The sequence below is a fragment of the Myotis nattereri genome (genome assembly GCF_964212035.1).
Source record: "Myotis nattereri genome assembly, chromosome: 21".
Taxonomy (NCBI): domain Eukaryota; kingdom Metazoa; phylum Chordata; class Mammalia; order Chiroptera; family Vespertilionidae; genus Myotis; species Myotis nattereri.
The window spans coordinates 685,999-702,161 of record NC_138097.1 but is presented as its reverse complement, the minus strand read 5'-3'; the positions used below and the strand labels follow the sequence as shown (position 1 = coordinate 702,161).

Genomic DNA, 16,163 nt, shown 5'->3' with positions numbered 1-16,163 from the left:
GGAATCGAACCCAGGACCCTTCCATCCACAGGCCGGTGCTCTACCCACTGGGCAACACCACCCAGGCCATTGGCTGACTCCGGACTAGATGGAGCCCCGAACCCTGGTGGTGAGGACGATGCTCCCACCAGCTGAGCTCCCGGCCGGGGCAGAGCACACCCCTCTCAGCGGAGCCAGGAAACAGCCGCGAGGACCTGGGGGGCCGCGTGCAGCCCCCTTCCTGTGTGGGCTGGCCGCAAGGCGAGGCGGCCCCTCCATGGGCTTGGAGTGTGAAGACAAAACCCCAAGGTTACGAGGAAACCCCAGCCTTGCAGCAAGGGCGCCCGCGGCGGACGGCTTCCTGGGGAAGTGGGGCTGGGGGTGGGGGCGGGGGTGGGGGCGGGGAGCAGAGCAGGGCCGAGGCGGGGAGGGCGGTGGCCACAAGGCCTGGTCTCAATGCAGTTATCTGACGTGGAAAAGAAGCTGTTTCCCGGCTTTTGCAATGTTGTTATCGTTGCCCGGTTTTCCGTCTTTTTAAAAAAAAAATCTATTTTATTGATTTTTCACAGAGAGGAAAGGAGAGGGATAGAGAGTTAGAAACATCCATGAGAGGGAAACATCGATCCGCTGCCTCCTGCACACCCCCTACTGGGGATGTGCCCGCAACCCAGGTACATGCCCTTGACCGGGATCGAACCCGGGACCTTTCCGTCTGCAGGCCGGCGCTCTATCCACTGAGCCACACGGTCAGGGCTGGTTTTCCGACTTTGAGTGAAAGCGGAGCTGCCGGCATCCCCGGTCCCCGTGTGACATCAGCAGTCACGGGACTAAATGCCTCAGGACACGGACGGGCTCGCAGACGTCCCAGAATCCCGAGTCTCCATCTCCCAGCGCCCGCACAGAGCTGTGCCTGAGGAGTTTGCTGTTACACCTGCTCTGTTCCTTTTTTTTTTTTCATAAATATTTGTATTGATGTCAGAGAGGAAGGGAGAGGGAGAGAGGGAGAGAGAAACATCGATGATGAGAGAGAATCGTGGATCGGCTGCCTCCTGCAAGCCCCCCACTGGGGATGGAGCCTGCAACCCGGGCCTGTGCCCTGACCGGGGCATCAAACCCTGACCTCCTGGTTCAGAGGTCGACGCTCAGCCACTGAGCCACACCGGCCAGGCGCAGTTTCGTTATTTGTTCTTGATCTAAACGGTGGCGGACGTCTGGTCATTTGTACACATGCACCGTCAGACACGCCACTGCTCTGAGGATAAAGTCCCAAACCCGGAGGTCAAGGCTCTCCCCCAACCACAGCCCGGCTCACCCCACTGCTCCCACCCCTGCCTCTCCTCCCCTGCACCCGCCTGACTCCTGCTCCCCCTTCAGGGCTCAGCGTGGCTGCCCTCAGAGAGGCCCCGACCACCCGCGGACGGGCTCACCCCCCCCCCCCCGCCTCTGCACCCCGCAGGGCCCTCACACCACCTCACTCCGCCCACTGGAGACGCTGTGAGGGAGGGAGAAAGCCGCTCACAGGGGCCTGCGCTGCTCAGCGGACGAGCAAAGGTCAGTGGCACAAACTCTAAACTCCCACGTGACAGGCCCCAGGCCAAGCGAAGGGAACCACACGTGGGCTCAGAAGTCTCCTGGGGCTCCCAGGCCACAGCGTTTCGGCTTAAAAGAGGGACTGGCCCGGCCGGCGTGGCTCCGTGGCTGAGTGTCGACCTCTGAACCAGGAGGTCACAGTTTGATTCCTGGTCAGAGGATGTGGGCTCGATCCCCAGGGTGGGGCGTGCAGGAGGCAGCCAATACCTGATTCTCTCTCATTATGGATGTTTCTCTCTCTCTCTCGCTCTCCCTTCCTCACTGACATCAATAAAGAAATACATTTTAAAAAAACCACAAGTCTTCTTAGGAAACATGCCGGGTCACAGGCGGGTCTTTGAGGAACCCCCCCCCCCCCCATGTATACACACCCTGTGAGCTCGGCCCCTCTGTCCAACCCACATGGCGTGGGCTCTGTGCCTCCAGGTGGGCGGAGGGCCAGGCCCTGACCTTGCCCGACCCCCAAGGTCATTCCAGGCCTGCATACGGCTCTGGGCGCGGCAGCCCGGGGAGTGTGGGGAGCCGCCGTGCACCAGGCCTCCTCGGGGCCCGGGACCGCTGCGCCCACTTTCCCCGCGAGGCTGGCGGGCGGCCAGACGGCGGCCACACCAGGCAGTGACTCACCTGGGGCGCCTCTGGCCACCAGGCCCTGGGAGCAGTCCCCGGGGGTGGGGGAGGTCCTGCTGTCCCACTTGACCATGTCCAGGCCGTTGCAGTACTCCCAGCGCTTCTGCTGCAGCTCCTGCAGCCAGTAGGTCATGAGCTGGCGGTTGGGGGCCTGGGGAGAGAGGGGCAGGGTTACGGCCGCCCGGGGTGAAGCTCAGAGCCACGGTGCTTCGTGGGGACAGACGCACATCTGGCCCTTTCAGGGCTGAGAACAGCTCAAAGACATGTCCATTTCAAGACCGACACCGGGGAATACGCTTTAGCAATTAAAACAACAGCCCGGCCGGCGGGGCTCAGGGGCTGGGCGTCGACCTAGGAACCAGGAGGTCAGGGTTCGATTCCCGGTCAGGGCACAGGCCCGGGTTGTGGGCTCCATCCCCAGTGGGGGGCGTGCAGGAGGCAGCCAATCGATGATTCTCTCTCACCATGGATGTTTCTCTCTCTCTCTCTCTCCCTTCCTCTCTGAAATCCATAAAAAGTATATTTATATTAAAACAACAAAACCCCACCATGACCCACCCAGCACAGATGAATATTAAGTGCATGTGTGAGATAAGCCGGATCCCACACGCTACATATTGTATGATTCCATGGATGTGACATTAAAAAATATATATTTTAAAAAATGTTTTTATTGATTTCACAGAGGAAGGGATGTGTGCATGTGAGTGCATGTGTGTACATGCATGGATGTGTACGCACACATGTATGTGAGTGTGTGCACACAGTGCATGTCTGTGTGCACACGTGCGGTCACACACGGGCATGTAACTGTAAGTTCACATGTAGATGCATGTATGCACACGTGTGTGCATGTATGCACACACATGCATGTGTCTCCACATGCGTGTGTTGCTACATGTGCACACACCTGCATGTGAGCGCGTGCGTGCACATGCGTGTGTCTGGTCCTCCACCAGCTCCCTTGCCCGCTCCCACCCCCGCCCCAGGGAGAAGACCACCAGCGACTGCAGGCACCTGCCTCCCCACCCCCACCCCCACTGTGCTCAGAAAAACGGGCGCCCCCCCTCGTGGGGTCCCATCCCTCACTGGCCTCGCCCGCTGTCTCCTGTGACACAGGCCCCCATGAAAAAAATCTGCTTTTACAAGAAAACCGCCTCCCTCCTCCTCTCCACGCAGCCCGTCTCAACAGGGAACGCCCAGCCCCCTGTCCGTCTGTCAGCTCCCGCTCCCTGCCTGGGGCAAGACCCCCTTTCGGACCTCAGGCCTCCCAGGTCCGACCCATTGTTCCCGAGACAGAAACCGGGCCCACAGGCGCCAGCCCGCCCCTCGAGGCCGCGACCAGAGAGTTCCTTTCCTATAAAACAATCTAGAAACCGCCGCAAGCATCTGACTCCCACCCCAGCCGCTGGGGGCAGCCGGGCGGCCTGCATGTGGCCGGGGCATGTGCTGGCCACGGGGAGGCGGGAAGCCCTGTTATCAGGAACCTGAACCCCAAACACAGACCGGCGGCAGGGGGTGCGGGGGTGGCAGTGAGGGCAGGACCGAGAGCAGCAGGCAGCAAAACCCGCAGAAACCCAGAGGCCTGAGTTTTCCGCTGCATTTTTAATTTTTTTAAAAAATTATCTTTTTATTGATTCCTGAGAGGAAGGGAAAGGGAGAGAGAGAAACATCAATGATGAGAGAGAAACATGGACTGGCTGCGTCCTGCACGCTCCCTACTGGGGATGGAGCCTGTAACCCGGGCATGTGCCCTTGACCGGAACGGAACCCGGGACCCTTCAGTCCGCAGGCCGACGCTCTAGCCACTGAGCAAAACTGGCTAGGGCTCTCTCTCATCATTGATGTTTCTCTCTCTCTCTCTCTCTCTCCTTCTCCCTTCCTCTCTGAAATCAATAAAAAGATATTTTAGCCCTGGCCAGTGCGGCTCAGTGGCTAGAGCGTCAGCCCTTGGACTGAAGGGTCCCGGGTTCGATTCCGGTCAAGGGCATGTACCTCGGTTACAGGCTTGATCCCCAGGCCCGGTCGGGGGCGCGTGCAGGAGGCAGCCCATCCATGTGTCTCTCTCACATTGATGTTTCTCTCTGTCTCTCCCTCCCCCTTCCACTCTCTCTCAAAATCAATGGAAAAATATTCTTGGGTGAGGATCAACACAGAATTAAAATAAAATACCTTTATATATATGTATACATATTTAAAGGGCTTACATTTTCCTTTAAAGAAAATGCGTGTCCCGGGGGGAGGGTCCACGAGGCTGGGCGGGCACGGCTGCGGTATCAGACATCTGTGCGCACAGGGGCCGCCCCACGAGGGGCCCGGCCGGAATCTGCCCTGACAGCTGCTGAGACCCATGGGCGGGGGGGCAGCTGCTCCCACAGGCCTTTGTCCCACACCCAGGAGCCCCCCTCGGGCAGACAGGCCCGGCCACCTGTCTCCGCCCGTGGACCGCAGGCACTTCCTTCCCTCGGCGCCCAGCTCTCTCCTTGGAAAAGTCCCACCGTCAAGTCCTCTGAGCCCGGCCCGTGTGGCCCAGTGGATGGAGCACCAACCTATGACCTAGGAGGTCTAGGTTCAATTCCCGGTCAGGGCACAGGCCCAGGTGGCGGGCTCGATCCCTAGTGCGGGGCGTGCAGGAGGCAGCCGATCCGTGATTCTCTCTCATCATGGATGTTTCTCTCTCTCTCCCACTTCCTCTCTCTCTAAAAATCAATAAAAACTTATTTTTTTAGAAAGTGAATAATACAGGAACCTACTGGAAGGTGCTGTGACGAGACTGAGTTATTCTGTGTGAGGCTGGCAGCACCGCCCACCCGCCCTCCTCGTGCTCACGGCAGCCAAGCCTCCCGGGCGCAGTGGAGATCCAAAGCTCCCAGCGGGGACGAAACCCACCCGCTCAGCATGTCGGCAGGAATAGAAACATCCATGATGAGAGAGAATCATGGACCGCTGCCTCCTGCACGCCCCACACTGGGGATCGAGCCCACAACCTGGGCATGTGCCCCGACCGAGAATCGAACCCTGACCTCCTGGTTCCTGGGATGATGCTCAAGCACTGAGCCACGCCAGCCGGGCAATAAACCCTCTTCTTACCCCTGGCCACCAAGTCCTATGTGTCCCGTGCTTAGAACCCTCAGATGGCTCACGGGGCCAAGCCATCGTGCGTGGAGCTCTGGCCCACCCTGCCCCACACCCCGTGGGACCAGAGCCTCGCCCTCACACAGCAGGCACACAGAACCGGCCCCTTAACCCCGGCTCCTACAGCACTAACACCCAATTGCAAACTCCTATTCGATCCTCAAGACCCAGTTCAAAAATCCCATCTGAGCCCTGGCCGGTGTGGCTCAGTGGATAGAGCATCAGCCTGCAGACTGAAGGGTCCCGGGTTCAATTCCCAGTCCAGGGCACATGCCTGGATTGTGGGCCTGATCCCCAGTAGGGAGTGTGCAGAAGGCAGCCGATTAAAGATTCTCTCTCATCATGGATGCTTCCCTCTCTCTCTCTCTCTCTCTCCCTTCCATCTCTGCAATCAATAAAAAATATATATTTAAAAAATAAAACAAATCACCTTCATTTAAAAAAAAGAAAAAAAATCCCATCTGAGAGTTCAAGAGGCCGCCGGGCGTCCCTCACGGAGCCGCCTGTCATCCCCGCAAATCCTCCCGGTGCTGACACAGCAGCTCAGCCACCACTTGGCGTGTGAACTCCGGCTCCTCCCCGGGGGGTCAGGGGACCGGTCAGGGCACCCGTGTTTACAAGCCCGACGCCCGATGGCCAGGAAGGAGTCCACGTCCCGACGGGGGGGGGGGGGGAGCCTGACCCCGGGGGAAGCAGGCGGCCCCCACCCGGATGGCGGGAGGCCCGGGTCTTGCGTCTGGGGAAAGCTCCCCGGATGCCCGAGCCGGGTCCAAGGCAATTCTCCCGTCAGCCGCCGGATGATCCAGAACGAGACTCAGATGAAACAAAACACAAAAGCAGACCCACCCCACACTGACAAGCAGCCCTGGGCTCCGAACTCTCTCTGGAGGGTTTCCACATCGTCAGGAGCCTGGAGACACCCTCCAGGGATCCGGCCCAGAACCAACGGGGGAAAAAAGAAAAAAGTGACTTTCCCCGGACAGTTCTGAAATCCCGTGTCAGCCCAGAGCCCGAGGCCGAGACGGGAAAGAGGGAAGAACACGGGGTCGATCGCCTGGGACGCGGCCGCACATGCCTCCGTCCCTCCAGTGGACGGGACCGTTCTGTCTTTTCAAACCGCAGTCCGAACATCAGCACACAAACAGACCTCGTTAAAACAATCACATGAATTCCAGTCGAAATCCGCCCGGCCAGCGTCGCTTTAGTGGCTGAACTTCTACCTATGAGCCAGGAGGTCAGGGTTCGATTCCCGCGGGGGGGTACGGGGGGGGGCTTGATCCCCAGTGGGGGGCGTGCAGGAGGCAGCCGATCCGTGATTCTCTCTCATCATGGATGTTTCTCTCTCTCTCTCTCTCTCTCTCTCTCTCTCCCTTCCTCTCTGAAATCAATAAAAATGGATTAAAAATAAAATAAATCCTTTGAAAGGCTAAGCAAGACCCTACTGCACCCCACCATCATCTCCCGGAACAATCTGAGTCAGAGAGGACGGGAGAGGGAGAGAGAGAGAGAAGCATCCATGACGAGAGAGAATCATGGACCGGCTGCCTCCTGCACGCCCCACCCTGGGGATCGAGTCCCCCCTGGGAACCGAACCGTGACCTCCTGGGTTCATAGGTCAACCAGACACTCAACCACTGAGCCACGCCGGCTGGACGTCAGCATTTTCCTTTAAAAAGCAAACATCTTGCCCTGGCCGGTGTGGTTCAGTGGATAGGGCGTCAGCCTGTGGACTGAAGGGTCCTGGGTTCAATTCCAGTCAAGGGCACATGCCTGGGTGGCGGGCTCCATCCCCAGTGTGGGGCGTGCAGGAGGCAGCCGATCTATGGTTCTCTCTCCTCATCGATGTTTCTCTCTCTCTCCCTCTCCCTTCCTCTCTGAAGTCAATAACAAAATATATTTTTAAAAAACAAGCCTGCTCTACTGGGTCAAGCATTGCATTCACTCACCCCTCTTGCCGTGGCAGGGCCAGACCAAACGATTCCCAGGGCCTTCTGCGGCCCCGGGCGGGCGGACGTTCCCCACCCCTGGGCCACGGGGGATACCAGGGTGCGGGAGTGCCTTCTCCCGGGAGCCCCTCCCTCCGGAAGCTCGGCACACACAGACGCAGAAATTCTTACCCGAAAGCTCAGCTCCCTGGCCCTGGGCCGCATCCCCGTCAGGGTCCCCCCTCCCCCTCATCTGCGATGGAGAGAGGCCAGGCCTCCCACAGGGCCACAGCCTGGCAGACATGCGATACGGACCCACGGACCCCGCGGCCGGAACGACAGACAAAGCTGGCTTCGCTCCATGGTTTTTTTTCTTTTTCCAAAGCTCTTGCAATTCTTTGATCATATCAAGTGATCACCTCGTCTTTTTAAAGGTCTTAACACTGTAGTTTCTTCTTTTAAAGAAATATACTTTTAGCCCTGACCGGTGTGGCTCAGTGGATAGAGCATCGGCCTACGGACTGGAGGGTCCCGGGTTCGATTCCGGGCAAGGGCGTGTACCTGGGTTGCGGGCAGATCCCCAGTGGGGGGTGTGCAGGAAGCGGCTGATCGATGTTTCTTTCTCAATGATGTTTCTAACTTTCTATCCCTCTCCCTTCCTCTCTGTAAAAAATCAATAAAATGTTTTAAAAAAATATATATATTTATTGATTTCAGAGATAAAAGGGGGGAGAGAGAGAGAGAGCGCAACATCAATGATCAGAGTCCAGCTGGTGTGGCTCAGTGGTTGAGCGTCAACCTATCAACCAGGAGATCACGGTTCGTTTGATTCCTGGTCAGGGCACATGCCTGGGTTGCGGGCTCCATCCCCAGTGTAGGGGGCGTGCAGAATGCAGCTGATCCATGATTCTCTCTCATCATTGATGTTTCTCCCTCTCTCCCTCTCTCCCTTCCTCTCTGAAATCAATAGCAATATATGTTTTAAAAAATGAGAAAGAATCATCGACCAGCTGCCTCCTGCACGCCCCACACGGGATCGAGCCCGCAACCCGGCCATGTGCCCTTGACTGGGAATCGAACCCTGACCTCCTAGTTCAGTGGTCGGCAAACCTCGGCTCGCGAGCCACATGCGGCTCTTCGGCCCCTTGAGTGTGGCTCTTCCACAAAATACCACGCACGGGCGCGCACATACAGTGCGATTGAAACTTCGTGGCCCGTGTGCAGAAGTCGGTTTCTGGCCTGGGCGAGTCTATTTTGGAGAAGTGGCGTTAGAAGCAGTGGGGGTGTCGGTCGGTCGGTCGGTCGGTCGGTCGGGCCGCGTGATACGCAGCGCGGGGGAGGTGCGCACGATTCGTGCAGGAGTTGAGTGAGCCAGTCAGGCAGCAGTCTCCTGTGCAGTGGTTAGTGCTAGTCGCGTCCGCAATTCGCGCGCGGGTGACAAAAGATAGACGAAACAGGTCTACAAGACGAGTGTGGATGGGAGAGGTGGAAGGGGTCGACCTCAGCGAACGTACCTCCATCAGATTGAGGACGTTTTTAGCAAAGGCCAGCTTAGGAGCACCCTCAGTAAGTGAATAACAATGCACCTACCTATAGAGTTTAAGTTTAAAAAATTTGGCCCTAGCTGGTGTGGCTCAGTGGATAGAGCGTCGGCCTGCGGACTGAAGGGTCCCGGGTTCGATTCCGGCCAAGGGCACGTGCCTGGGTTGTGGGCTTGATCCCCAGGAGGGGGCGTGCAGGAGGCAGCCGATCAATGATTCTCTCTCATCACTGATGTGTCTATCTTTCTTTCCCTCTCTCTTCTTCTCTAAAATCAATAAAATATATTTTTTTTAAAAAATTGGCTCTCGAAAGAAATTTCAGTCGTCGTACTGTTGACCTCTGGCTCTGCTGACGAATGAGTTTGCCGACCAATCACGGAGCCACGCTGGCCGGGCAACTGTCGTCTCTTAAATGGATGGGAACGTTCCCCCTGCTGGACCTGCAGCAAAAGCATAACTCTCATACCATAGCAGATGCTCAAGATAGCAGCTGCATGAACACAGGCCACACAGCACCCCCCCCCCCCCGCCCCAGCCCGCACAGCACGCACGCCCTCCCACCAGGCCCCGGGCCGGAAGCATTCGTCTACCACGTGCCAGGCGCTGCCCCGAGAAGCAGCGATGCCGTGGTGAACCCCGACACATCTCTGCCCCCAGGGAGCCTGTGCTCGAGGGGGGCCACAGCGTCGGATGCTCAGACCCCAGGACGCGACCAGACCCAGTTCTGGGAGCAACCCCCCGGGCTGAGCCCCTGGCAGCTTCTGGGTTCCCAGGGTACTTGCTAAGCTGCTATGTACGGGGTGACCCTGAAACCTCCCCGAAGAGGCCATCTCAGCCTCGTGCCCCTCAGAGGGCCTCGTGCGTCCACGGGCCTGGTGTTTGCAGCTTGAGGATGAGAGGGTCCTGGGTTCGATTCCAGTTGCAGCTCGATTCCCAGCCCTGGTCGGGGCGCACGCAGGAGGCAACCAGTCGATGTGTCTCTCTCACATCAACGTTTCTCTCTCTGTCTCTCCCTCTCCCTTCCACTCTCTCTAAAAGGCGATGGAAAAATATCCTCAGTTGAGGATTAACCAAAAAATAAAAAATTAAAAATAATAAAAAGGCCCTAGCCGGTTTGGCTCAGTGGATCGAGCATTGGCCTGTGGACTGAAGGGTCACGGGTTCGATTCTGGTCAAGGGCACGTTCCTGGATTGCAGGCTAGATCCCCGGCCCTGGAGCGCATGTGGGAGGCAACCCATCGATGTGTCTCTCTCTCACATCGATGTTTCTCTCTGACTCTCGCTCTTCTTTCCATTCTTTCTAAAAAGAATCCTACATAATAAAGAGCTAATATGCTAATTAGACTGAAAAGCTGGACGACCTTCCAGATGAAGCCGGGCTGCGAGGGCCGAGCCCCTTGCACAAATTTCGGGCACCGGGCCTCTAGGAATAATAGTAATAAAAGCAAACTTCCACGTTAAAAAAAAAAAAAAAAAAAAAAAAAAAGGACAGTATTTCCAGACCCCTGAGCGGACGTCCCCGGCAGGACAGCCCAGGCAAGAGGCCGGCCCACCATCTGTCTCGGACGGAACATGCTGGATCGCCCGCCCAGGCTGACGCATGTTTGTCATGAAGCCCAGAGCAGTGTCAACACCAGAGAATGCGCTCCCCCCCCCCGCCCCCCCCACCGCCGAGGCTTAGGGAGGGGAACGCATGACTCCAGTTACGTGTGACTCGGAAACCAACACGCATGTCCATTGGGGCACCCGGTGCCTTCAAGCGGGGGCTCAGGCCCGGCCGGCGGGGCTCAGGGGTTGAGCGTGGACCTAGGAACCAGGAGGTCACAGTTCCATTCCCGGTCAGGGCACAGGCCCGGGTGGCGGGCTCCATCCCCAGTGGGGGGCGTGCAGGAGGCAGCCGATTCGTGATTCTCTCTCATCACGGATGTTTCTCTCTCTCCTTTTCCCTTCCTCTCTGAAATCAATCAAAATGTGTGTATATATATATATATATATATATATATATATATATATATATTTTTTTTTTTTTTTTTTTTAAAAAAACAGATGTGTCCGGAGAGATAACACAATCACATCCTCTACGTTTCGGACACTCGCTCTCCCCAGACTCTGTCCATCCGCAGCGGGCCCGGGTCTGGGTTCGCGGTCGCAGGGAAATCAGGGCCCCCTCTCCGTCTGTAACAGAAGGCGCTGGGCCAGACCCTGAGCTCTTACCCAGAAATTCCGGGATCAGCTTACATGCAGCCTCCAGCCCGAACAGCCCCACAAAACCACAGCTGCTCGGGGGAAGGCGGGGGGGGGGGGGGGGGGGGGCGGGGGGGGCGGCACACACTTTACAAACCAGAACCACATGCTAACGCCCTCAGCGCATTGCCGAGTTTTCTTCCCTTCTCTTTCTGACCCATGTGCCAAGAGAAAGGGGATCTGTAACCATGATACACAGCCGGCCGAAGCATGAGAGGGCCTCGTCCCCTCTCGCCTACAACACCCCTCGGGGATCGGGATTCCCCCGTGGCCGAGGAACCCCGACGGGAAGCCTTACGCTTAGGCCAAGCCCCGCTTGGATCGGAAAGGGGAAAAGGAAGATAAATGGCTCATGTCCACTCCCTCCTCCCCGATATGTTTGAGCCAAGGCGCTATCCATTGAGCCAAACCAGCTAGGGCATCTTTTCTATTTTTAAAAAAATATTTGTATTGATCTCAGAGAGGAAGGGAGAGGGAGGGAGAGAGAGAGAAACATCCATGAGGAGAGAGCATCACGGATTGGCCGCCTCCTGCACGCCCCACACTGGGGATCGAGCCGGCAACCCGGGCACGTGCCCTTGACGGGGACTCGAACCCGTGACCTCCTGGTTCCCAGGTCGACGCTCAACCACCGAGCCACGCCGGCCAGGCCAGAAAGTTTTTCAATGAGACAAACGGGTAGAGGGCTCCAAAGCCATCGGAGAAAATCCGAAACAGGATATGGTTGTCCTTTTTAACACACAATTCCCCAGGAAATGCTTCGACGGGACCGTCCGCGGACACACGGCCAGGGCTGCCAGGACGAGCCTTTCCTGGCAGAAGTCCCCGCGCACACGGGGTCAGACGCCCAAGTTCACACACATTCTGTCCAAGCACACGGGCGAGCCAGGCCGACCGGGACCCTGCCTGCTTCCTTTGCAGACACAGGCTGCCTGCGCCCCCTCGGACACGGGTGGGGGGCTGGGGGGCTGGGGGGCTGTAAGGACACCTGGGGGAGCAGCCCCCCGGCTGGGGCTCAGTCCTGTGCACAGGGGGCCCGGGGAGCTGCAGGCACACCCCCCCTCTGTGCTGCACTTGGCTTCGCACAATGTCCCCCTGCCCAGCGTCCAGGCCGGCCCGCTGCTCTGGAGACAGCCCAGCTGACAACACCGGATGGAGGATGGGGGGGGGGGGGGGGAGAGAAAGAGAGAGGGAGGGAGAGAGAGAGAGAGAAGAGAGAGAAAGAGAGAGAAGAGCAAGAGAGAGGAAGAGAGAGAGAGAGAGAGAGAGAGAGAGAGAGAGAGAGAGAGAAGGAGAGAGAGAAGAAAGAAAGAAAAGGAAAAAAAGAATAAAAGAAAAAAAGAAAAGAAAAGAAGAAGGGAGGGAGGGAGGGGACCTCCGGGCACCGGGCAGGCAGCAGGGGCGGCAGAAGCCAGCACGGGACCCCACACTCAGAGCAGGGGGGCCCCTCGGAGATGACGGCCCCCCCAGAACCAGGGGACCTCTGGCCCCGGGGACGCGAGCGCCAGCCCCCCGCTTCTGCGCTCCATCTCCCGCGCAGGCCGAGCTGGTGCGGGGAGCAACCCAGTCACATGTTCCCAGCCAAAACCAGGAGCGAGACTCGGGCTCTGCCCCCCACGGGCTGCGGGGCCTCAGCGGGGGGGGGGGGGGGGGGGGGCCCTGCCGCTTGGACCCGAGCACTGACCACGGGGCCGCATTCACTAGCCGCGCCCTGCACCCCGGGGCCCCCAACACACGCTCCGCAGACGGGGCAGCCGAGGCGCAGGAGGTGAGCGCACTCGGCCAAGGTCAACATGCCGTCCTGAGCGCCAGGGGGTCGCACGGGACACCCCGGGACGCGGGAGGGCAGAGGGGGCCCGGGGAGGGGCGCACGGGACACCCCGGGACGCGGGAGGACGGAGGGGGGCCCGGGGAGGGGCGCAGGGGACACCCCGGGATGCGGGAGGACGGAGGGGGGCCCGGGAGGGGCGCACGGGACACCCCGGGACGCGGGAGGGCAGAGGGGGGCCCGGGAGGGGCGCACGGGACACCCCGGGACGCGGGAGGGCAGAGGGGGGCCCGGGAGGGGCGCACGGGACACCCCGAGACGCGGGAGGGCAGAGGGGGCCCGTGGAGGGGCGCACGGGACACCCCGGGACGCGGGAGGGCAGAGGGGGGCCCGGACACCCCCGGGATGAGGGAGGGCAGAGGGGGGCCCGGGAGGGGCGCAGGGGACACCCGGGATGCGGGCGGGCAGAGCGGGGTCCGAGGAGGGACACAGGGGACACCCCCGGGATGCGGGAGGGCAGAGGGGGCCCGGGGAGAGGCGCACGGACACCCCGGGATGCGGGAGGGCAGAGGGGGCCCGGGGAGGGGCGCACGGACACCCCGGGACGCGGGCGCGCAAAGGGGTCCGGGGAGGGCCCCAGCACGGGGCACGGGTTGGGGCGCGGGGGCGAGGGCGCGGCAGGGAGAGGCAGGCGCCCCCCCCCCGCCCCGGGCGGAAGGAGCGCCCCCCAGGGCAGAGCGACGCGGCTCCCACCTTGAGCACCGTGACGGCGTCCGCGCTGTGCACCTGGAAGTGCGCGGGCGGCTCGGCGCCGGGCTCGGCCGCCTCGTCGGGGCCCGGGTAGCTGAAGCAGGCGCCGGCGATGTCCAGGCGGCCGAGCGGCAGCGCGTCCTGCGGGCTCTTGAAGTAGTAGAGGCAGCAGCGCCGCGCGTCGAACACGAACCAGCGGCTGCGGTAGCCGCGCAGCGGGCCCTTGCCCGACAGCTTCTGCAGGTAGCCGCACAGGCGCGCCGGCTCCCGCCCCGGCCCCGCGCCCTCGCCCCCGCCGCCCCCGCCGCCCTCGTCCGCGCGGGGCCCGGGCCCCGGCATCGCCCGCCGCGCGCCCACTGCCCCCGGCCCCGCGCCTGCCCGCCCGCCGCACCCACCGGGACGCCCCGCCCTAGCGCAAGGCAGCCTGGGGGTTGTAGTCCCGCCCCCGCCACGCCCACGCCCACCGGCCTCACGCTTGCCCGCCCACGCCCTCCCGCGCAAGGCAGCCTGGGATTTGTAGTCCCGCAACCACCACGCCCGCAACTGCCGGCCCGCACCGCCGCCCACTCCCTCCCGCGCAAGGCAGCCTGGGGGTTGTAGTCCCGCCTACGGCCTGCGCGCAAAGTCGCCCGGGACTTGTAGTCCGTCCACGTGGACTCCGGAGGCGGTGGGGGTGGGGGGGGTCAAGCGCACCAGGTGAGGTCCCGGTAGGCCACTCCGTGCTCGCCGCCCTCGCGTGCGCACTGTTGCACCTCTACCTAGGAGCGTGGGTATATGGGGGTGCGCAGGGCACGAAACCCACCAGGGTGTCCCCTCGATGCCGTGGGCACAAAACTGTTAAAAGTATATTTACTTATTTTGTATTGGCTTCAGGGAGGGAGAGGGAGAGAGATAGAAACATCCATGATGAGAGAGCATCATGGATCGGCTGCCTCCTGCACGCCCCACACTGGGGATCCAGCCCGCAACCCGGGCAGGTGCCCTTGACCTCGAATCCAACCGTGACCTCCTGGTTCCTAGGTCGATGCTCAACCACTGAGCCACCTCAGCTGGGCTCAAGGTGTTTGCTTTTTATTTTATCTTTTTATATTTATTTTATTGATTTTTTTCAGAGAGGAAGGGAGAGGGATAGAGAGTTAGAAACATCAATGAGAGAGAAACATCCATCAGCTGCCTCCTGCACGCCCCCTATTGGGGATGTGCCCGCAACCCAGGTACATGCCCTTGGCCGGAATCGGACCCGGGACCCTCCAGTCCGCAGGCCGACGCGCTATCCACTGAGCCACACCGGTCAGGGCGTGTTTGCTTTTTTAAAGTGAGCGCTGACGACCTGAGCGAGAGCAGAGCTTCTCCAACCACCACCTGCCTCGCCTCCCCGAGCAGATGGAGAGTGGGGGCCTTCCGGGGGAGGGAAGGTCTCTCAGGTGAAATGCCAGCGTCCTGTGCCCCGTGCGGGCGTCCTGCATGCCCACGTGAGCCCCTGCCCCCTCGGCCTCCAGAAAACCCAGTGACCAGAAGGAAATGGCCAGCCCAGGAGGAAGTGGCTGCGTTTGCTGAAAAGGGGAAATTTGGCTGCGGACTTGCTTTTCGCACTTCCTGCCCTCATGGGGGGGTGGGTGTGAGGGGGATCGACTGGGCTCTGGAGGCCAGCGGGGGGCGGGGGGTCCCCACAACAAGGGAGGGGCTGTGTGACCCCCGGGCCTCCCCGGCCGCAGTCTCTTCACCTGGAGAATGGCACGATGGTAGCCTTTCCCTCCGGGAGTGTGGTGAGGGGCGCAGAGGGGACCATACGCACAAGGCATCTGGCACAGCCCCTGATCCCGTAAGGCCTCAGTCTGGTCGTCAATTCACCCAACACACACACGGCCCCAGGCCTGCCCCCTGCCTCTGCCTGCTGTTGGCGACACCGAAACTCAGACAAGGGCTGGGCGCCTGGCTCCCGCTCCAAGAAGCTCTCAGCCGCCGGCAGGCGAGGCTCGGTGGTGGAGCGTCCACCTATGAACCAGGGGGTCCCGGTTCGATTCCCGGTCGGGGCACATGCCAGGGTTGTAGGCTCGATCCCCAGTAGGAGGCGTGCAGGAGGCGGCCGATGCATGATTCTCTCTCATCATTGATGTCCCTCTCTCTCCCTCTCCCTTCCTGTCTGACATAAATAAAAAATAGTTCTGTGTGTTTTTTTTTAAAGAGAGGCCCTCAGCCTAAGCAGGTGGCGAAGCTTCAGAGAGGAGCCCACCAGGGGGCCCTCTTGCCGGGGAGGCACGGAGCCAGCTCCCAGGAGGCCTCATTTCCCTACCAAAGTGGCAGGCAAATCAACACGCCTTGGGGTTCTTTTTCCTAGAGGTCAGGCATCGGAGGTGCTGACCAGGCTCCCAGCCCCTGGCGGGGGGCCCGGGGACCAGGGCTGGGACAGGCAGGGGTCTGGGTGCCCCTGGGGCCGGGGGACTGGGGGACCAGGGCTGGGACAGGCAGGGGTCTGGGTGCCCCTGGGGCCGGGGGACGGGGGGACCAGGGCTGGGACAGGCAGGGGTCTGGGTGCCCCTGGGGCCGGGGGGCCCGGGGACCAGGGCTGGGACAGGCAGGGGTCTGGGTGCCCCTGGGGCCGGG

The 16,163-nt window shown here is 60.6% G+C and overlaps 1 protein-coding gene across 2 annotated transcripts in view; it reads right to left on the bottom strand.

Annotated features, from left to right (window-relative positions):
• TBC1D2B (TBC1 domain family member 2B) overlaps positions 1–13,821 on the bottom strand; it is a 29,138-nt gene extending 15,317 nt beyond the window's left edge. For both annotated transcript variants that reach the window (XM_081114658.1, XM_081114659.1), the window contains exons 1-2: positions 13,563–13,821; positions 2,194–2,347 (exon numbers count right to left, since the gene is read on the bottom strand). In XM_081114658.1, coding sequence (XP_080970784.1) covers positions 2,194–2,329 — 136 coding nt within the window. In that variant the 5' untranslated portion in view covers positions 2,330–2,347; positions 13,563–13,821. The remainder of the gene's footprint in view (positions 1–2,193; positions 2,348–13,562) is intronic.
• Between the last annotated feature and the right edge of the window lie 2,342 nt (positions 13,822–16,163).